Source organism: Heptranchias perlo, chromosome 27 (genome assembly GCF_035084215.1).
Source record: "Heptranchias perlo isolate sHepPer1 chromosome 27, sHepPer1.hap1, whole genome shotgun sequence".
Taxonomy (NCBI): domain Eukaryota; kingdom Metazoa; phylum Chordata; class Chondrichthyes; order Hexanchiformes; family Hexanchidae; genus Heptranchias; species Heptranchias perlo.
In genome coordinates this window covers 38,933,143-38,956,420 of record NC_090351.1, presented here as the reverse complement: position 1 = coordinate 38,956,420, position 23,278 = coordinate 38,933,143, and the positions used below count along the sequence as shown (strand labels likewise).

Here is a 23,278-nt window from a genome sequence, read left to right as displayed (position 1 = left end):
AGTTTGTCCGTGCACTCACTATTCTTCCCTGAGCAGCGTCAGGAAGGGGTCACACCTGATCATTAACCCATGTGTCTGCCAGTTGGCATTTCAGTGGGATGGAGGTTGTCAGTGTTAACCACTCCCATCAGTTGGAAGAGAGGACTGAAAAAGGAATCTTGCGTTTATAACAACACCTTGCATTTATATAGCACCTTTAACGTAGTAAAACATCCCAAGGCATTTTTCATGACCTCAGGACGTCGCAAAGCGCTTTACAGTCAATGAAGTGTACTCACTGTTGTAATGTAGGAAACATGGCAGCCAATTTGCGCACAGCAAGGTCCCACAAACAGCAATGTGATGATGGTCAGATAATCTGTTTTAGTGACTTTGGTTGAGGGATAAATATTGACCAGGACACTGGGGAGAACTCCCCTGCTGTTCCTCAAAATAGTACCATGGGATTTCTGCATCCAGCTGAGAGAGCAGACGGGGCCTCGGTTTAATGTCTCACCTGAAAGGCAGCACCTCCGACAGTGCAGCACTCCCTCAGTACTGCATTGGAGTGTGAGCCTAGATTATGTGCCCACCTTCTCGAGGGCAATTAGGGATGGGCAATAAATGCCGGCCTTGCCAGCGACGCCCACATCCCGTGAACGAATAAAAAAAATGTCTCTGGAGTGGGGCTTGACCCCCACAACCTTCTAAATCAGAGGCAAGAGTGCTACCCACTGAACCTCGGCTGACACCTGAAGGCTTTCAGAAACAATCAGACTAGTCAGAGGGTGGAATTGGAGCCTGTCAAAACCACTCAACCAGAAGATACTTTCTCTTACTGTTGATTGCCCATAAATTTGAGGCAGAAAAGTTTTAAGATGAGCTGATGGTTTCTGAGAGTTTTAGTTGCAGGTGTGTTTACTTTGTAGGGGTAACTTTACAATCCTGCACTCTCAGCAGATCTCTGCGCTCCTCCAATTCTTGCTGCTTGCACATCCCCGATTTTCATCGCACGACCACTGGCGGCCCCAAGCTCTGGAATTCCCTCCCTAAACTTCTCCGTCTCTCCACCTCTCCTCCTTTAAGGTGCGCCATAAAACCTACCTCTTTGACCAATCTTTTGGTCACCTGTCCTAACATCTCCTTACGTGACTCGGTGTCAAACATTGTCTGAAATTGCTCCTGTGAAGCGCCTTGGGACGTTTTACTACGTTTAAGTTGCTATATAAATGCAAGATGTTGTTGTTTTAGACTCGCGTCTTTTAAGGGTATAAAAACAGAAATTGTTTGAAATGCTCAGAGGGTTGATCAGTATCTGAAAGAGGAAGAGACGAGGTTAATGTTGTGACCTTATGTCGAAACCCAGATGCAGGGTTTTGTTTCGATGGCACTGACTCACACTTGTCCATCCTGAGGCTACAATTAAACAGCCTGTCGACACTCGCTGTTCAGGCTCCACATGAAGATTGGCCACTTGGGTGGGGTATCAGAGGGCGTCCGATTAACGTGGAACTCAGACTTCTGCAAGATTTGGGGCCTGCAGGAAAGGAAGGGAGGAGACTGAGTAAAAAAATAAGGAACAAGTAAAGCCTCTGAGCTTCCGGCCGGTAATGGCCTTTCAGTTTTATACATAGAGCCTCCCAGACACACATTCCCACTTTCAGTATGACGCACTTACTTCTTGTTCTGTCCACTCTCAACACTGTCAGCAAACTAGAATCAAACACACAGCAAACCCGCTGCTCCCCCCTGCCCCCCGCCCCCTCAGCGTGCAGTCATATTAGGTGTTGTCTTCATCAATGGAACACAACACTCCCCGGGGGGGAGGGAGCCAACTTGAACAACAACTTGCACCAACAACTTATATAGCACCTTTAACATAGCAAAGCGCCTCGCAGGAGCGTGATCAAACAAAAATTTGGCACCGTACGACACGTGGCAGTGGGGGAGGTGTAGCACAGAACCTGATGCTCCACACGTAAGCTTCCAGTGAGTGATTTTGGATGATGTCAAATTTCAGGGTTTTCAACTATTTGGCCTGTAAGAGATCTTTGGTTTAAGCTATAATATTGTTTAGATATGAAGACGGGGTCAGGATTCTGAGGTCTGAGGAAGTCAGTAAGGAACATAGGAACAGGAGTAGGCCATTCAGACCTTCAAGCCTGTGCAATTAGATCAATGTAAACAATCTTACAACACCAGGTTATAGTCCAACAAAAATAAAACTGTTGGGCTATAACCTGGTGTTGTAAGATTGCTTACATTTGTCCACCCCAGTCCATCACCGGCATCTCCACATCACAATTAGATCATGGTTAATCTGCACCACAACTCCATTTACCTGCCTTTGTTCCATGCCCCTTCATACCCTCGCCTAACAAAAATCTGCCCAAATCAGTCTTGAAAGCTCTAATTGACTCGAGAAACTTAACTGGACCAGCCACATAAATACTGTGGCTACAAGAGCAGGTCAGAGGCTGGGTATTCTGCGGCGAGTGACTCACCTCCTGACTCCCCAAAGCCTTTCCACCATCTACAAGGCGCAAGTCAGGAGTGTGATGGAATACTCTCCACTTGCTTGGATGAGTGCAGATCCAACAACACTCAAGAAGCTCAACACCATCCAGGACAAAGCAACCCGCTTGATTGGCACCCCATCCACCACCTTAAACATTCACTCCCTCCACCACCAGCGCACCGTGGCTGCAGTGTGTACCATCCACAGGATGCACAGCAGTAACTCGCCAAAGCTTCTTTGACAGCACCTCCCAAATCCGCGACCTCTACCACCTAGAAGGACAAGGGCAGTAGGTGAATGGGAACAACACCACCTGCACGTTCCCCTCCAAGTCACACACCATCCAGACTTGGAAATATAACGCCGTTCCTTCATCGTCGCTGGGTCAAAATCCTAGAACTCCCTCCCTAACAGCACTGTGGGAGAACCTTCACCACATGGGCTGCAGCGGTTCAAGAAGGCGGCTCACCACCACCTTCTCAAGGGCAATTAGGGATGGGCAATAAATGCCGGCCTCGCCAGCGACGCCCACATCCCATGAACGAATAAAAAAAAAGCATCCACAGCCTTTTGGGGGAGAGAGTTGCAGATTCCCACTACCCTATGTGTGAAAAAGTACTTCCTGATTTCGCTCCCGAATGGCCTAGCTCTAATTTTAAGATTATGGTTAGACAACAATTCCATTATCATTGTATCATGTGATTACCAGGATGGTAGGAGGCGAACTGGATGGACCTTGGCCTTTTCTCATCTAGCAATTCCCACGTTCCTAATTATAGATATGCTTCCCTAAAACCTCCTCGTTTAGGGAGAAGCATATGGGTTGCAGAAGGGCAAAGAAAGCAACAACAGTTTGTATTTACATAGCTCCTTTAAAGTAGTGAAACGTCCCAAAGCACTTCCACAGGAATGTAATCAGACAAAAAATTGACATCAAACCCAAAGAAGGAGACATTAGCACAGGTGACCAAATATTTGGTCAAAGAGGTAGGTTCTGAGCAGCATCTCAAATGAGGAGAGAGAGGTGAAGAGGCAGAGAGGTTTAGGGTGAGAATTCCGGAGCTTAGGGCCTAGATGGCCAAAGGCATGGCCGCCAATAGTGGGGCGAAGGAAATGGCGGATTCGCAAGAGGCCAGAGTTGGAGGAGCGCAGAGATCTCGGAGGGTTTTAGGGCTAGAGGAGGTTACAGAGATAGGGAGGGGTGAGGCCATGGAGGGATTTGAACATTAAAAAATCAGTAAATCACTAGGGGATCGCAGATAGCAGCTAGAATACAGCAGAACTGTCAGGGAATGGTGGAACTGTAACCCAGCAGTAGCCAATGTCTGCAGGAGAGGCAAATAGACTCAAAGTGGTGTCAGATGTGGCTCAGTGGGTAGCACCCTTACCTCTGACTCAGACGGTTGTAAGTTCAAGTCCCACTCCAGGGAGTTGAGCACAAAATCTAAGCTGACACTTCCAGTGCAGTACTGAGGGAGTGCTGCATTGTTGGAGGTGTTGTCTTTTGGATGAGGCATTAAACCGTGCCCCTGACTGCCTTCTCAGTTGGACGTAAAAGATCCCATGGCACCATTTTGAAGAAGGGCAGGGGAGTTCCCCAAGGTGTCCTGGCCAATATTTATCCCTCAATCAACAGATTACCTGGTCACTATCTCATTCCTGTTTGTGGAATCTTACTTTTCCCTATGTTACAACAGTGACGACACTTCAAAAAAGAAATGCATTTGGCTGTTAACTTTGGGACATCCTGAGGTTGTGAAAGGCACTATACAAATGCAAGTCTTCGACCTACAGGTCCAGGTTGGACGCAGCCCGTTGGGGTGGTCACTCCGACTGTTTGTCTCCCTTCCGCGGTCTTGCCCGCGCCCGGGTGGCCCTGGAGAGGGAGCGCACGGTCTCCGCCGGCACGCTTAAGGCCCTCCGCAACTGGTGGGCACCGCAGGGACTGGAGTGCATGGTGGATAATAGTAATAACATTATTATTTAAGTTTTATAAGTTTCATAGAGTTATACAGCACGGATAGAGGCCCTTCGGCCCATCGGCCCTTTGATTCTGTTGTTAAGTTTTTTATTAGTTGTGCCTCTCTTTAAAAGGGAGGCACTTTTGTTTGGTTTTCGGCTGGTGACACTGAGGCAAACCAGTGTGTCCTTACGGGTTATTTTAGAAAAGAGTGAAATGCTGGTCAGACCCCATCTGGAGATACTGTGTTCAGTTCTGGGCACCGCACCTCAGGAAGGATATATTGGCCTTGGAGGGGGTGCAGTGCAGATTCACCAGAATGATACCGGGGCTAAAAGGGTTAAATTACGAGGCCAAGTTGCATAGACTAGGCTTGTATTCCCTTAACTATAGAAGATTAAGGGGTGATCTAATTGAGGTGTTTAAGATGATTAAAGCATTTGATAGGGTAGATAGAGAGAAACTATTTCCTCTGGTTGGAGACTCTAGAACAAGGGGGCGTAACCTTAAAATTAGAGCTAGGCTGTTCAGGGGTGATGTCAGGAAGCACTTCTTCACACAAAGGGGAGTGGGAATCTGGAAATCAATTGAAAATTTGAAAACTTAGATTGATAGATTTTTGTTAGGCAATGGTATTAAGGGTTATGGAACCAAGGCGGGTAGATGGAGTTGAGGTACAAATCAGCCATGATCTAATTGAATGGCAGGTCAGGCTCAAGGGGCTGAATGGCCTTCTCCTGTTCCTATGTTCCTAACGTGTGGCTACACTTCAAAAAAGGTAATGCATTTGGCTGTTAAAGTGCGTTGGGACGTCCTGAGGTTGTGAAAGGCACTATATATATAAGAACATAAGAAATAGGAGCATGAGTAGGCCATACGGCCCCTTGAGCCTGCTCCACCATTCAATAAGATCATAGCTGATCTTCACCCTCAACTCCACTTTCCGGCCCAACTCCCATATCCCTTGATTCCCTTGGAGTCCAAAAACCTATCGATATCAGTCTTGAATATGTTCAACAACTGAGCATCCACAGCCCTTTGGGGTAGAGAATTCCAAAGATTCACCATCCTCTGAGTGAAGAAATTCCTCCTCATCTCAGTGCTAACTCGCCCAACCCTTATCCTGAGACTATGCCCCCTAGTTCTAGACTCTCCAGCCAAGGGAAACAGCCTCTCAGCATCTACCCTGTCAAGCTCCCTCAGAATCTTATATGTTTCAATGAGATCGCCTCTCATTCTCCTAAACTCTAGAGAGTATAGGCCCATTCTACTCAATCTCTCATCAAAGGACAACCCTCTAATCCCAGCAATCAATCTAGTGAACCTTCGTTACACCGCCTCCAAGGCAAGTATATATATATATATATATATATATGATCTGGAATGCACTGCCTGAAAGGGCGGTAGAAGCAGATTCAATCGTGGCTTTCGAAAAAGAATTGGATAGATACTTGAAGGGAAAAAAATTTTGCAGGACTACGGGGAGGGGGCGGGGGGAAAGTGGGGGAATGGGACTAACTGGATTGCTCTTACAAAGAGCCAGAAGGGGCTCCCTGGGCCGAAAGGCCTCCTTCCGTGCCGTAACGATTCAACATTAGTGCAAGTCCTTTTTTTTTTATTCGTTCATGGGATGTGGGCGTCGCTGGCGAGGCCGGCATTTATTGCCCATCCCTAATTGCCCCTCGAGAAGGTGGCGGTGAGCCGCCTTCTTGAACCGCTGCAGTCCGTGTGGTGAAGGTTCTCCCACAGAGCTGGTAGGGAGGGAGTTCCAGGATCTTGACCCAGCGACGATGAAGGAACGGGCGATATATTTCCAAGTCGGGATGGTGTGTGACTGGGAGGGGAACGTGCAGGCGGTGTTGTTCCCCCATGTGCCCTGTTGCCCTTGTCCTTCGAGGTGGTGGAGGTCGCGGGTTTGGTTCTGGAATGTTGTCGGGACTGTCCCTTTAAGAAGCAAGGCGGGAGATTCCCGATTCGGATGGATTGTCCCGTGATGCCTGGCGGGGCGGGTGGTCACGTGGTGGGGGAGGGGTGTGGGTAATTGCTCATTGACCACCCCCCCCCCCCCCCCTCTCTCTCCCAGGCGCCGATCCGATCCGATCCGAGGCGGCGGCTGCGAGTGCACGGTGTCTGGGCCCGAGTTGAGAGCGAAGTAGCAGGTGAGGCCCGAGGGATGAGGGGAGGCCGGGGGCGATCGCCAGAGGCCGGAGGGCCCGCGGCCACGGTGGCGCTTTATATTCCCGCCGGCCGCCGCCGCCGCCGTTCGGAGCTCCGCCGGCTACCGCCACGCCCAGAGCTGGGCCTCGGCCAGGCCGCTGGGCCTGCTGCCCGCTACAGGGCAGCTCGTACCGGGTAAAGCCGAGAGAGGGAGCGCCGGGCGAGTGGGAGCCGCAGCTGAATAGAAGCGCTCCCCAGGGTAGGAGTACGGTCGGGTCGGACCGGACCCGGGGGGGGGAGGGATAGAGTGGGTCGGGGGGGGGGGGAAGAGAGGGGATAGAGTGGGTCCGGGGGGTGTGTGGGTCGGGGGGGGGGGAGAGAGGATAGAGTGGGTCCGGGGGGTGTGTGGGTCCGGGGGGTGTGTGGGTCCGGGGGGGGCGAAGAGAGGATAGAGTGGGTCCGGGGGGGGGGCGGGTGTGAGTGTGGAGGGGGGGGGGTTAGAGAGAATAGAGTGGGTCGGGGGGTGGGCGTGTGTGGTGGGGGGGGGGGGGAAGAGAGGATAGAGTGGGTCGGGGGGTGGGCGTGTGTGGTGGGGGGGGGGGGAAGAGAGGATAGAGTGGGTCGGGGGGTGGGCGTGTGTGGTGGGGGGGGGGGGGGAAGAGAGGATAGAGTGGGTCGGGGGGTGGGCGTGTGTGGTGGGGGGGGGGGGGAAGAGAGGATAGAGTGGGTCGGGGGGTGGGCGTGTGTGGTGGGGGGGGGGGGGGAAGAGAGGATAGAGTGGGTCGGGGGGTGGGCGTGTGTGGTGGGGGGGGGGGGAAGAGAGGATAGAGTGGGTCGGGGGTGGGGGGGCCAGTGTGGAGGGGGGGGGGGGAGAGAGAGAATAGAGTGGGTCGGGGTGTTTGTGTGTGTGTTGGGGGGGGGAGAATAGTGGGCCCGGGGGGTGTGTGTGGGGGGAGAGAGGGGATAGAGTGGGTCTGGTGGGGGGAGGATAGAGTGGGTCGGGGTGTTTGTGTGTGTTGGGCGGGGGGGGGTGGGGAAATAGTGGGTCAGGGGGGGGGGGGATCGTGTGTGTGTATGTATGGCCTGCCTTGGTTCTTAAAGGCACAGTCCTACCAATATTCTAGCAAGAAAAGAAAGACTTGCATTTATATAGTGCCTTTTCACAAGCTTGGGATGTTGCCACCTTCCTCTCCCTGAAGACCCTCCCTTAAAACCCACCTTTGCCCAAGCTTTTGGTCACTCCTAATATCTTATGGCTTGGGGTGTCCTTTTTTTTGGGAACAGCCTCTGTGTGAAGCACTTTGTGATAAAGCCCTGTATAAATGCAAGCTGTTTATTATGTTGAGTCCCAGTGATGCTGACCTGTTTTTTTTTCTTACTGACCTGTGTGCTTGCAGTGCAGTCATCTTTAGTTACCTTTAAGCTGTGCAGTACTAAAATTTCCCATTGTTGTGTGCTCTCAGGCTTTGAATGTATAAATCTCCCGGACAATTCACTTTCCAGGTCTGAAATAATTTTGCAGACCAGGACGGTGTTGAGTTCATTCCTGGGTCTTTGCTAAATCGTCTTGTCAGCCAGGGTGTGTCTGAGGCCTTTGTTAGAAGAGCTGCTGGAAATGCTCACTGAGGGGGGGGATTGGACTCTACCTTGATAATCTCCATGCTTGAATAACCCATAGAGACTTGGTCTGAGCTTGTTCACAGCGGCTGATCATTTGGATAAGGGCACTGGTGTGTTGCTGCCAACCGAAGTTGGATTAGGGAGAAAAGTAGACTAGCATTCAGGGCTAGAAATTCCTGACCTCTGACGTCTAGTTGTCATTATCTGGGCAGGCAGGGGAGGAATTCGAGGCAGGGACTAGGTTCTGCTGGCTTTCTGCTCTTTGCTGTCTGCGGAATTCTGGCGGAGAGGGGACTGTTTGTTTCTTCTCCCTTCCTCCCGTACCTGTGTTCACATCAAACAATGTCAGCTACTGCCCATGTATGCACAAGTGGCAGAGGTGACCGGGGAGCGATCCCAGTTTTTACTTGGGATCTTCCTGTGCGACTCCACTGAGCAATTGGAAGTCTGGAGTAATTGAGGCATTTTAACTTCAAATGTTGGGCACAATTTGCAAAATGTACAGAATTTTTACAGTTTGAAATTGTGCTGTCATTTGTTGAATTTTCCTTTGTCTACTGATGCTAAATTTGCATTTCATTTTTTATTTGCATTCTCTTTTGCATTGCAGGTGGTGCATTTATCCTTGTGTGCCAAATATGACGACAGTTGGGGGAATGTTGTACGTAATCTGGCTAGTTTTACCAATCAGACCCCATGTGACTAATGTCTCCCATCTGTAAGCAATGTTAATGTGTTAAAAAAAAATGTAATGTTCTAATTCTGTGTAGACCAGTAACTGGCTGTCAGTTGCAAGTGCATTTAATGCTTGACTTCTGCAAACTTGCATTTGAGATCTCAAAATGGAGGTCATTAGTATAACAGACTTGCTGCAATAAAGCAGCAAACTATAACAGTCACCAATTTAACACATTTAACTGCTCATAGTTAACTAGAAAGCTCTAAAGCCTATTTCTTAAAGGATTCACATTCCATTTCCTGACAACTTTAGTCTTCTGACAATGTCACATAATTGGGAAATTTTAGTAAAAAATGTTTTGAGATTCTTTTAAGTAGGGTAACTGTTAGTAGCAGATCCTTGACGTATAGCTGAATTTCAAACTGTACCCCCATGCATTACCAAGTCTGCTTGTCTCAACCTCCCAAACGTTGCCTGTCATTTCCCTCTACTGATGAAACTCATGTATGCTTTTGTTGCCTCTCATCTTCACTTCTTTACTGTGCTGCTTTCTGGCCTCATCTGCTCCCTCTTTTTCCCCCCCCCCCCTCTCCATACTGCCCATCGCTCCTGTACCTCAGTGCACTAAATTTGAACTTCTTGTTTTCAAATCCCTGCAGGGCCTTAACCCAATTTATCTCTGCAACCTCCTCCAACCTTCAATCCCTGTCCGCACCCTTTGATCCTCTGATTCTGGCCTCTTGTGCCTCCCCCGCAATTGGTGGGAGAACTGCCTTGGCCCCAATTGTTTTCCTTTTGGGGTATGCGTGATACCAGGTGGTGCTTATTGCACATCCCATTTCTAGGTACCCTGAGGGCACTGAGTCAGCCATGTCATGTGGAAATGGAGTCATGTAGGTCAGCAGGTTCATTCTCAGAAGGATCCTAGGGTTTTTAAACAAAACAGCAGTTTTCGTGTTTATTTTCTGGTGCTAGCCTACAAATGAACAGATTCTTTTTTGAATTAAATGTCAAACTTGAGATTTAAATTCAGCCTGTGGGTTGCTAGTCCAGTGTCATAACCACTAGGCCACCATACCTGGTACTCTGTAATTCCCTCCCTGAACCCCTCTTCATCTCTTTCCTTTCACCACCTTTTTACAAACCTACCGTTTTGACCAAACTTTCGGTGCTCCTCTTAATCTCCCTCCATTACTTGCTATCCATTCCTCTTAATCTCCCTCCATTACTTGCTATCCATTTCTCTGTTTTTTTTCCCTGTTTGTTTTTTTGTTGAATGTGTATTCGGGGGTTCTGCAGATGACACCTCTCTGTCTGAACACGGTGATTGCCTTGGCAACGGGCAGTTGCAGGGGCAGTCTGTAAACACCATGTATTATTCAATATGTATAAATGCGTAGGCTTCAAGGAGATCTTGAAACATTTACCTGAGGAAGGAGAAAATCTCCGAAAGCTTGTGAATTTAAAATAAAATTGCTGGACTATAACTTGGTGTTGTAAAATTGTTTACAATTATCTATCTGTCCTGTACATTGTCTTGGTTTTTGACAGACTAGTCCTCAAATCTTGTAGCTGGTATACTCCTTGTAGGCCTGAGTTTGCTTTGTGGAATAAAAATGGCAGGAGTCCAGGAACTGAATCAGTGATTGCAGTTACAAATATAGCTGGGTGGGGTTAGTGTGCTGTTGCTGTGGAATTCCCCAGCTTTGTTAGAGGAAATAGGCTGTCTGACTGTTTCTTTAAAGCTTTCACCACCCTGGAAAGTTACTATGATTTATTGTTTAGGATTTCTAGTTTTTTGACTTGCTTTAGTGGCCTCAGTTTCGGATCAAACCAATGATACAATTCAGATGGAAAAATTTTCTTAGTAAAACTTAATTTATCCTGATTTTTTTTATATATAAAAAAAACCCAGAAGGCCTCTGGTCTCCGTTCCTGATCGTAGCTGATCTCAGCCACAGTGATTGTAGGGTACATGATAGTTCTCTGTGCCCCTAGCTGACAAGGGAGGACATTGGCCTGGGTTTGTGCTCCCGATTTTTGGGTGGGGAGGGGGGGGGGAAAAGAGGGTGGTGGTGTTTGCTGACACTGCTTCTATTCACGTGTGCATAACGGTGGGTCGTGTGTATTGGAGGGCTGTCAGTGCTTAAGGAACCAGACCCCACATGATTTCATTGTCTTACGAACAATTGGAGAGGGCCATGAAATTGAGCATCTATTTCTAGACACCTAAAGCAAACCATAAATACATTTTAAATTATCCAGTATGAGAGCTTTTAAAATTTATTTGACAAATGTTGCAGAAAATCAAATAGATGTTTGTGGCGGCAATACAGTAGTGTATTGCTCATGGTACTGCACTAGCAACCTCAGAAATTGTGCGTTCAAAGCCCACCAAGGCACAGTTGTGAAATTTAGCACGTCTCAAGCCTGATTAGCTAGTTGCTGGTGTGAAATTGCAAAACAGTTCTCTAAAAAGGCTTCACTGTAGAGTAAAGCAGTTTATTTGAAATTGTAATCAATTACCATTGACTAGAATTTACTCTAGTTTTTGGAATGTTAGTTTTGACCATATTTTAAGTAGTATACACGTTTATTACCATGCCCTGTGTATAGCAATAGCTGTCTTAATACAAAATGTAGGAAAATTGAAGTGGTCTGAAAATTAGGTAACTGGGAATGGAAGCTCACTTGCTAGAAATGACTTGCATAATCATAGGTTACAGCACGGAAGGAGGCCGTTTGGCCCATCGAGTTTGTGCTGGCTCGATGCAAGAGCATTCCATCTAGTCCAACTCCCCCACCCTTGCCCCATAGCCCTGCACATTTTTCCTTTCAAGTACTTATCTAGTTCCTTTTGAAGGCCATGATTGAATCTGCCTCCGCCACCCCCTCGGGCAGTACATTCCAGATCCTAACCACTCGCTGTTTTTTTAAAAAAAGCTTTTCCTCATGTCACCTTTGGTTCTTTTGCCAATCACCTTAAATCTATGTCCTCTGGTCCTTGCCCTTTCTGCCAATGGGAACTTTTTCTCTAACTACTCTGTCTAGACCCTTCATGATTTTGAACACCTCTAGCAAATCTCGCAACAGTCTCTGTTCCAAGGAGAACAACCCCAGCTTCTCCAGTCTATCCATGAAACTGAAGTCCCTCATCCCTGGAATCATTCTAGTAAATCTCTTCTGCACCCTCTCTAAGGCCTTCACATCTTTCCTGAAGTGTGGTGCTCAGATCTGGACACAATACTCCAGTTATGGCTGAACCAGTGTTTTTTATAAAGGTTCATCATGACTTCCATACTTTTGTATACTCTGCCTCTATTTATAAAGCCCAGGTTCCTGTATGCTTTTTTAACTTTCTCAACCTACCTTGCCACCTTCAATGATTTGTGCACATATACCCCCAGATCTCTGTTCCTGTACTCCTTTGAGTATTGCCCCTCCTCATTCTTCCTACCAAAATGATCACTTCGCATTTTTCTGCTTTAAATTTCATCTGCCACGTGTCTGACCATGCCACCAGCCTGTCTATATCCTCTTGAAGTCTATCACTATCCTCCTCGCTGTTCACTACCCTTCCAAGTTTTGTCATCTTCAAATTTTGAAATTGTACCCTGTACACCCAAGTCATTAATATATATCATGAAAAGCAGTGATCCCAGCACTGACCCCCTGGGGAACACCACTGTACATCTCCCTCCAGTCCGAAAAACAACTGTTCATCACTACTGTTTCCTGTCCCGTAGCCAATTCTGTATCCATGTTGCTACTGCCCTCTTTATTCCATGGGCCCCAATCTTGATGAGTCTACCATGCGGCACTTTATCAAACACCTTTTGAAAGTCCATATGCACCACATCAACTGAATTGCCCTCATCTACTGTTACCTCATCAAAAAACTGTTGTCAAGTTAAACATGATTTGCCTTTAACATATGTGCTGGCTTTCCCTAATCAATCTACCCTCATCCAAGTGACTGTTAATTCTGTCCTGGATTATAGTTTCTAAAAGTTTCCCCACCACTCATAATCTGGCCTATAGTTGCTGGGTTTTTTGAACAAGGGTGTAACATTTGCAATTTTCCAGTCCTCTGGCATCTACAGATGTTTGGAAGATTATGGCCAGTACCTCTGCAATTTCCACCCTTCCCTCAGCATCTCATCCAGACCGGGTGACTTATTTACTTCAAGTACAGCTAGCCTTTCAAGTACCTCTATCAATTTTTAGCCTATCCAGTATCTCAACTATATCTTCCTGAGAAGTCCTTGAGACTTTTCTGGATTGGTTTTGGCTGTCTGCAATGGGTGCTGGTTGCAGACAATCAGTGCCAGTAACGGGTGACTAGCTTTATAGTTGAATCAATAATCCATGTTTCGAATGTGGTAGTGAACTACTGAAAATAAATGCTTATTCAACAGCTATAAATTTTCTAGATGGCAGTACTCTGATGGATTAATAGGTAGAAGCATCACATGATCTCGCATAAAGCTGTACAGATAAAGAGGTCCCAGATTTAATCGCCAAATGGTGCTGAGTTCACTCATCTTGACTGGGAGGGCTGCTATAATTGGTCTGGAGAGAGAGCGCGAGCACAAAGGGTCCCGATTGCTATCCCAGGACCCTGCACTTTGGTATAGATCTGAGGATAGGATTGGGTTTCCTGATTCCCTCTGGTTGAATTGCTTAATTCTTGCTGTCTAGCCTCGCACTTGGGTGTGTTAATTGGGTGCCGCTGGCACTGTAATTGTACCTCAGCAAAGGTTGGTGTCGGGATGGGGGAAGGAGAGGAGGAATAACTTCAGGAATATACTTGCTCCCGCTTCAATAGCCTTGTCCACTCCCCATTTTCTTTCTGAAATGCTGAGTAGTTATCTGCTGTTAGTTTTCTGGTAGCATCTTCCAAAGATGGTGGTTCATGGATGTGTACCATACTTTGGATTACAGTAGCATATGGTGCTGTTGCACTCTATGTTTCAGTCTGTCTAGAGTTATTTTCACAGTGGCTTTAGCACTAAGGGGTGATGTGTGTATTTGCACTATGGTGGGACTCAATATGGCAGATGCAACAAACTGTTGTACAACACCTCCCAAATTTGGACCAATCAATGAGAAATTGATTTGATTCTCTGCAGTAATTGCACTCTTGATATTTTCACTGATAAATGGGGCTTCTGATAGACAGGAGATGGCCCACCTATCCATTTAATGTCATTGAAATCAGTAGGACTATGTGTGTACAACTTGTTCTCAAGGCTGCATTTTTAAAAAAAAATCCTGCTTCCAGTTCTCGTTAAGGGTAGTGCATGTAGGATGTTATAACATTGTTCCTAGCAATTTGACTATTGCATATTTGATTTTAGAATCTTGTGCTGAATGGTTAACTCTTGTTCAATAAACTATTGACCTTGTGCAGGAGTTGAGCTGAAAATTAATTTTTACTGTGTCCTAGTGGTTCATCGGTGTTTAGTCTTGTCCATCTTGTTCTATTAAATGACACTGCAATCTAACATTGTGCACCTCCTGGCAAACTTGCTATAATTTTAGTCTCAAAGACAACCTATTTGTTTGTATAGAAAGGAGCAAGAGTGACAATTCAAAACAAGAGCTGCAAGAAATAGTCTTGGTGTTTAAATATACTTTTCCACAGTGACTGCTATGCCTACTTTTACTGCTTTTGTGTGGTGCCTTTTTAATAGGGGGAGTTTCACATGTTAAAACACCTGCATATCCATCAATGTGAAACTATCCTCCACTCCAGTAAATGTGGTCACTCTTATTCAGTGAACTGGGATAAAAATAAACAGGGACCAGTAACTGGTCCACAAAGGACTTGAAACTGACTATCAATACATGGCACTAGTGTGCTTTATTTTTTCTGGGATGAAAGACCGAGATTCTGTGCTGGACTTGTGGGTTCTTTGCATCTACTTCACATCTCAAAGTTTAAGATGAATGCTGTTGACAAATGCAGCTTTGTCACACTTTTAAAAGGAAAGTTGATCATTTCCTGCTGTCTCCTTATGATCCTTATTGACTTCAGGATCTGTCCAAGAGCAATTAACCTTTTTAATTGATCCCAGGGTGGTATACAGATTGGATCCTGGGTTCATACATGGACCCACCAAGTTCCTTACAGCTGCACTGTAAAAATAATACATTGTTGTATGCTGTATTCCTTAAATGATGTGCCCTTCAACTTGCTGAGACCAGTGTTAAGAGATTGCTAGTTTGTGGGAGGATGCGACTGAAGTCTGTGAATTGTTACAAGCTATATTTTTATTCCTGGGCTGTGACCAACTTCAGCCCCTGAAATTAGGGATGGTGGGGGGTGGTGGTGTGAGAACATAACACTGTCGCGCTCTTGCCTCTGGGTCAAAATTGGGTTCAAGTGCTTCTTTCCAGGACTTAGCACATCATGCAGAACTAAGGGAATGAATGCATTGTCAGATATCTTTTGAACGAGACATTAAACCAATGCCCTACTCTGCCTATTCAGATGGATGTTAAAGATACCATGGCATTATTCAAGAGCAGTTCTGGTGTCCAGGCCAACATTCTTCCTTCAACCGATACTACTTAAAAAAAAAAAAGTTCTTTTTGCTTGTGGATTCTTGTACTTAAATTGGCTGCTGTTTGCCCACATATGTGACTCTGCAAGTGTTCATTGTATATGAAGTGCTTTGGGACATGCCAATGTTGTGATTAAAGGCGTTATATAAATGGAGTTTTGTTCTTTCTATCTTACCTATGATGATTGTAAACAATTTTACAACACCAAGTTATAGTCCAGCAATTTTATTTTAAATTCACAAGCTTTCGGAGGCTTCCTCCTTCGTCAGGTGAACGATTTCACATTGTTCACCTGACGAAGGAGGAAGCCTCCGAAAGCTTGTGAATTTAAAATAAAATTGCTGGACTATAACTTGGTGTTGTAAAATTGTTTACAATTGTCAACCCCAGTCCATCACCGGCATCTCCACATCATGATTACCTATGATGCTGTTCTTTCACCATGCCTTTGTCGTTGTTAAAGTCAGCTGTAATAGCCCAGGATTTACCACTTAGCTTGGAAGCCAGATCCTCGTTACCCAGTCAACAGTTTGCAGACCAATTGGAAATCATCCACTGGCCAGCTTTAAAGTGTTTAGTTTCAAGCCAGTAGACCAATAGTGAAAGGATTAGATATCCATGGTGACCATGGTTTAATGGTGAGGTCAGTTGAAGTTGCTATACTTGTGACTGCTCTCTGATCTTGCCAACTTTTTTTAAAAAGAGCTTATTCTCAGTATGAGTTCATTGTAGTTGTCGGCCAGTGAAACTTTTGGTTAGGTGGCATCTTGAATAAGGAGCCGATTAAGTATTACAGGAACAATTCAGAATGTAATTCCAATGGGGATTGGAATCAAAAGATTATCTATCTTGCCAACTTTCTCCTCCCAAAATTAACTCATTGCTGGGCTGCGGTGCAGTTCTGCAGATGCTAGTAACGTGCTGGTACACACTTAAGGGGTCTCCTTGTGAGCTGTGACTCAGTGGTACCATTCTCCTCTAAGTCAGGTGGTTGTGGGTTCAAGTCCCCCTCCGGAGGCTGAGGCTCCAGTGCAGTACTGAGGGAGTGCTGCACTGCTGGAGGTGCCGTCCTTCGGATGAGACATTAAACTGAGGCCCTGCCTGCGTGCTCAGATCCTGCGGCACTATTTTGAAGAGGAGTAGCGGAGTTCTCCCCAGTGTCCTGGACCAATATTTATCCCTCAACTAACATCACTTAAACAGATTATCCGGTCATTTATCTCATTGTTGTTTGTGGGATCTTGCTGTGTGCAAATTGGCTGCTACGTTATAACAGTGACTAACACATCAAAAGTACTTCACTGACTGACTGTAAAGTGCTTTAGGGTGTCCTGAGGTTGTGAAAGGCACTATATAAGTGGAAGTTTGTTTCTTGTGAGCCTTCATAGTTAGTGCCGGCAGGTTATTTGTAGAGTTTGTCACAGCTTCCCCACCCAACATGCGCACTTACATCAGGAGCGCTTCTACAGCGATGAGTGGGAATCCTTTTCCACATCACCTCTGCCCCTCTTGCGCACAAGGGCACTGAGACCATTTATAGCAACTGTGTCCTGGCTGAGTTGGTTTTGGCACAGACTGCGGAACAATTCTGAAGCCTTCCTTTCTGGCTTAGCTACTTATTGGATGGACTCGGCCAGGTTTTGCTGTAGCTAAACTTAAATAGGTCCTTCCTTTTCACTGGTAATTTTATACTTTGGAAAAGCAGTGAATAGTACTGTAGAGCTTAAGATGCTGTTAGTTGCTGTATGGTTTGATGGTGTGTTTGAGTAAAGTGTGCCAGACTATAGTGGTCATGGTAGAATTAGTGACTAACGTGCTTAATGTATGATTTGCCCACAATGCCTGGGGCCAAGGGGAAGAATGAGCAACCCACACACTGCATGTTATGGGTGGGTGTTTTCCTGCCAAGGGACCAGATGCTGAGCCTTCAGATTAGGCACTAGGGTAATCCTTTTGGACTATGCCCATCTGTCACAATAATGCTGGAGGCTTTCCCTTGCCAGTTTTTCCTCCCTCAAAAGTTATTGATTCCTTGTTTTACGGGTGCCTGAAACCCTTCGGTTCTTTGCCCAAGTGACCACTCTGTCATGAGCCTCGATGGTGAGTTTCAGTAGGCTGCTTGACTGTGGGGAACATCACAGGTGTTCACAAAATATCATCCTTTCCCAAATATTCAAAGGTGCCCTTTTCAGCTGGGGTCACTGGACAGTGATTAGGGGTCTTGGTTGTTCTGTTCCTGGCTTAAAAGTGTTGCAGCCAGTTGTAGCATCCCTGCTATTACTGCAGTTGACATCAACTAACCCAGCACAGACTGAGGATGGAAACTGGAACCCTCCTGGTCCATATGGCTGTTACATGCTGGGCAAACTAATGATCCATTAACTTAAGGTTTTTACAACCTAGCAACAGATATACCTTACACAGCAAAAGATAATGAATAGTGCATTTGATGCCACCTCAATTTTAAGGTGTTACATTTGCCATTCCAGTGAGTCATAGGGTATCTTGCATCCTTACACTGGCTGCCCATGTTTGTGCTTTTAGCAATATCTGAATTGTAGACCCATACTTTAGTGGGATAATGAAAGTCAGCTAATGTGATCTGATTTTGAAAGATTTCAGAAAGTGAATCACTTAGTTTAGTGACAACTTGTGTTTAACGTAGTAAGACGTCCTAAGATGCTTCACAGGAGCATTATTGGACAAAATTTGACACTGAGCCACATAAGGAGGTATTAGGACAAGTGTCTTAAAGGAGAGAAGTTTAAGGAGGGAATTCCAGAGCTCAGGGCAGCTGAAGGCGCAGCCACGAACGATGAAAATCGGGATGCACGAGGCCGCAATTGGCCATAAACAGTGACAGTGTTTTCCCAATTTTTTAAGTAACTTTAACGGTCACTGCACCAAATTTTTTTTAGTGCTACTGAAGAGCAGAACTCTGCACGTGTATTCCATGTGACATACGGAGTGCAAACTTGTAGCAAATCTTGAGTTGGGCCAAATTGTAACTTTAACGTATTTCTTCCCCCTCCCCAGTTTGCCATTCGTATGCTTTATCCAACCCTTCCTCCCCCCACCTAATGAATTTGGACTTTATACTTGACCTCGTGCCTCTCTCCTTAACTGCAAAAATCCCATTGCTTACCCACGATGCGGACGTGCACTTAAACATTCCTTGTTGCATTAAATTTAACAAACGTAAACATCTTGAGGGAGAAAGAAACTTGATTGAGAACAGAGATATCTGGCTGTTTGTTCTTGAGCCCTTTTGGAATCGAGTTTTGTGGGCTGAGGTGGAAGAGTGTTGTGATAAATTCAGCATGGTGCACTGAGGAAGGTCTTGTCATTAATTCCTCTCTACGCTAACAGTGGAGGAAAACCTTGAGCTTTAGGTCTGTAAAACAAGATGATGTGGCTGGCAAAGAGCACGGTGACCTTTTTTATAAAAAAAAAAGGTGCAGTATTGGGATTGTTGCAAGACATCAATCCAAAACAAACTTGCAATCCTCGAAGAATTTACTGTAAGACTGGAAAAACTTTGCAGTGGCCTAGCCAGTTGCGTGACTACATAATTAAAACCTTGTCTGCTTTGAAACAGGCAACCAACTTGGCTGGCTTACTGACGGGAAACATTGGAGTTTGTACTTTACTGCTTTGGGAGTTGGTATTATGTTGGGTTATCTGCAGGTTATGCAGGAAGCATATCTGCCCACTAAATTCCATACAATTTATGTCGAATTTTAAATCTCCCACTTCCATGGTTTCCTTGTGCCAGAATATCAGCCTGGTTACTCTCTGGCTTCTCCCTAGTGATTGGTGACTGAGGCAGCTGATTTATATCCCAATGCCAGGACTACTGAGCCCTGTCCTCTTAAGTTGGTCCTATGGGTCAGCAATCACCAGTAGGTTTTGGTTGGATAGGTTTACTTTTCCCTCTGCTGTGCTTTTAACTGGAGTTAGATGTATCGGTTGCATCATGCTATATAAAACCTTGTTCTTTGGTATGATTGAATTCTGGTCTACACCCAATTCAACAAGTTGATGCCAACATTTAAGCAGCCACGCTGTCTAGTTAAACCTTGGAGTGAGGCTGCAATAAGTGATGGGACTTAACCCCATAGTCACCTGTTATCTAAAGCAGTTGTGCCAGGTGATTGTGTTAAAGCTTAAATGTAGTCATTGCAACCATAGAATCATAAAGACCGTTTGACTATTTTTAACTTTAATACAGACACACTAGTGAACAGAGCCTCTCTTTGTTCTTTGCTGGTTGATGTGAAAAGATACAATGGATTGCTAGTATCATAGTATAGAATGTTAGTGCAGAAGGAGGCCATTTGGCCCATTGTGCCCATGCCGGCTCTTTGAAAGAGTTGCCTTTGCTTTTCTCCCTACATCTTCTGAAAACACTGATCTATCCTGGGTGTTCCACTGATGCTGGCAGTCACAATTAAAGGGTTATTTTTTTTGAGTCTGAAGGGTGAGCATTGCTAGGCTATTGGACTGCAGGTAACACTTGGTCTCCTGGACTGGGGTGGAGAGGAATTTGCCAGAGTTTTTTTCCCCTTATCAGTCGTGTTTTTTTGTCCCCTCCAAGGAGATTACATGGCGGAGGGAAAGTGTTTAATCACGATGCTCTGGCCATCATGGTGTGGGGCAGGCTTGATTGACCAGCTGGTCTTTTCCTGCCCTTCAGTTTTGTATGTAGAAGGCTTTGCAGCTGAACTGGATCTTGTCTACGTACATGCACTTTCCACCAGTGGCCACTGGCTACTGATTAGGAGCACGTGCCCTAGTAGGGATTTTTTTGTCCTTCCTTCCCCAGCCTAGGGGCACTTGGGTCCAATTGCATCTTCCCTACTGCTACAATTGCCAAGATCTAACTTGTTGCAGACTCTGGACTAGATCTGGGACCTTGGCTATACCTTTAAGAAATGACTGTGCCCTAATATTTTTCCCCCTTGTAGCTCTTTGAATCAATGCCTGTCTGCAAGACTACAGCATTGCTTTTTATGCCACCTGTCACCAGGCATGTGGCAGCCTATTGAAGAGGGCCAGGCCAACTTATCTTCACCTTTAGGTCAGATTAGAACTGAGCAGAGTGGGGAATGAACTACATCCTTCCAGCTCTTTTGCTGGTCCTGAAGAAGTGTGTACTCATCAAAATTGTCTCCTTGTCTGAAGGGGATAGCAGAATTTCTAGACTAACAATTGACAACAGTTCCACTTGACGAAAAAGTCCATTTTCTTTATACAGCTGTGACGATATGTTTGGAAAAGGGTTAGTGACGGAACAGTGGAATTAAATCGCTTCCTGGAGGCTTAACTTGCTTTGGCTACTAATGTATAAAGGTTTATAATTCCTGTTGCTGTTTCGATCAGTTGATCCTCCCTCTTTCACTGCCTGGCTGGAGTTGGTCTCCTGACAGGAAGTTGAGCATTTGTTCCCAATCCTCAACCCATAAAGTAATGGTGTTTCTGACTCACTGCTGTAACTTGACAAATAAACATTTCATCGCTAACTTGCTGGAGTTTGAATGAATTTTTTTTTGAGGGGAACTTGACTTGCTCCTAACCCATGGGGGTGGCATTGATTTGATTTCCACTAATATTATTCCCCCTTCCCAAAGAGGCCATGAGTATTTTTTCCTCCTTCCTTTCCCCCCATCAGCACCCATAACTTTTAACTATGGGCATAACATTCTTGCTACAGTTGAATGCTAGTTGTATTAGAATTCATTCAACCTTTCTGACAAGTTTGTGGATGGTTGGATGATGAGCTCTGGTATCCAGCCATCTAACCCAGAGCTGTTGGTATTGTGGAGGATAAGCAGCCACAGGCAGGGCTACTGTTTTATAGTAATTAATCAAATTTGTTTGTTGCATTGGTAAACTTCATAATCCAATGATTTGTGGATTGTATTTGTGTTCTGCCATTCTGTCCACTTTTCCATGAAAACTGCAAATTGATGGCATTGCCTATTGAGACTTGTGCTGTTGGAAAGGGACAGTTTTGAAAACTTCATTACTAGTAGACTTTTATATGGCTAACTCACTACCCTGCACTTGAGACCTATTTCATGCTGGAACAGCATTCTGCAGGACCCCTCCAGTAACACACCCAACCCTCCGCTCCATGTTGAGGGGAAGATGGATAATGTTTTGGCCAAAAGAACCATTGAAGGGTATGAGAAATGGGGCCCAAGGAGCTGATCTTTTTTGATTCTATATAGCCCTCTGTTAAGGGCACTGAGATATTGGGGTGCAGAAGAAATCATCTGGTTACGTACATCTAGCAATAACCACCTAAACCCACAACCCCCATCATCTAGAAGGGCAGCGGGTGTGTGGGAACCCCACCTCCAAGATTCCCCAGGTTCCAGCTGCCGTCTGTAGCGTGGCCAAGTAGCATTTTCCATGTGAACACAGCAGTGACTCAGTGGATAGCACTCTTCCCTGATTCAGAAGATTGTGGGCTTGAGCACCTAATCCAGCCTGACACTCCTAGTAGGGTACTGAGGGAGTGCTGCACTGTCAGAGGTCAAAACCGAGGCCCTGTCTGCCCCCTCAGGTGGACGTAAAAGATCCCATGGCACTCTTCGAAGAGGGGCAGGGGAATTCTCCGTTGTCCTGGCCAGTATTTATCCCTTGACCAACACTTTTTTTTAAAAATCAGATTATCTGGTCATTATTGCAATGCTGTTTGTGGGATCTTGCTGTGCACAAATTGGCTGACAAGTTTCCTACAACAGTGACTACATTTCAAAAAGTACTTCATTGGCTGTAAAGTGCTTTGGGACGTCCTGAAGTTGTGAATGGCGCGATGTAAATGTCTTTTTTGAACCAATATAATTAGTATTAGCAAGCATCACAACCAAGCCTAACATCCACACCTAAACTTCCAGTCAGTCACTGAATTAGGAGAGAATTTCCCTCCTTCCTCAATGAGTGCTTTGACTTCAGCCTCCAATAAACAGACCAGCTAATTACTGGTAAACCTTCTCCAATAGATGAGTGGGATTTGAACTAGGCTGTAACTACTGTTAATTTACTCCATATTGTATAGAAACATCACAAGGTTAATTGACATTCCTGATCTTCTAAACAGTGGTTACTCAGTGCTACAGTTTGAAATAATTGGTCTCAATTTCCCCAGTAATTTGTGCATGGCTGTGTGCATCCTCTGCCTGTCATGCTTCATTTTGATATGGTGCAATCCAAGGTGGTTCTTGCATTTTGGTGCCCTGATTACTGATGTCAACTTTCTTTTTTTTTTCCCACCCCTCAGAGATGGCAGCCATTCGGAAAAAGTTGGTTATTGTTGGAGATGGTGCTTGTGGCAAAACATGTCTCCTGATCGTGTTCAGTAAGGATCAGTTCCCAGAAGTTTATGTACCAACAGTCTTTGAAAATTACATTGCAGACATTGAAGTGGATGGTAAACAGGTGAGTTGGGTGTTGGTCAAGATTCAACACTGATGTAAGACAAATGTCATTGTTAGCAAATATAGTCAAACTTAAAACCTGTGAATCTATCTCCATGTCCAATAAGAAATGAGTGAACCAAACTCTGGGTAGTATTTGCAAGTAAAGTATTACCTATTGCATGAGATTAATTTTTGTGTTCCCATTCTTGAACTGGTGAAATGAGAGTTTAAATTTCAGCTATTAAACACTACCTGTCTTTTGTTTCTGTACAATGGTCCCTGCAAAGCTACTGGCTCAGCTTTCATCAGATTGCCACACCATGATTTTATGGGTGGCACTGCTACAGTTTCACAACTTGCCCCTGTAA

The 23,278-nt window shown here is 45.5% G+C and overlaps 1 protein-coding gene across 1 annotated transcript in view; it reads left to right on the top strand.

Annotated features, from left to right (window-relative positions):
• The first annotated feature begins 6,507 nt into the window (after window positions 1–6,507).
• Window positions 6,508–23,278, top strand: part of rhocb (ras homolog family member Cb) — a 28,284-nt gene continuing 11,513 nt past the window's right edge. Inside the window, exons 1-2 of the mRNA XM_068007708.1 lie at window positions 6,508–6,616; window positions 22,772–22,929. Coding sequence (XP_067863809.1) covers window positions 22,774–22,929 — 156 coding nt within the window. The 5' untranslated portion in view covers window positions 6,508–6,616; window positions 22,772–22,773. The remainder of the gene's footprint in view (window positions 6,617–22,771; window positions 22,930–23,278) is intronic.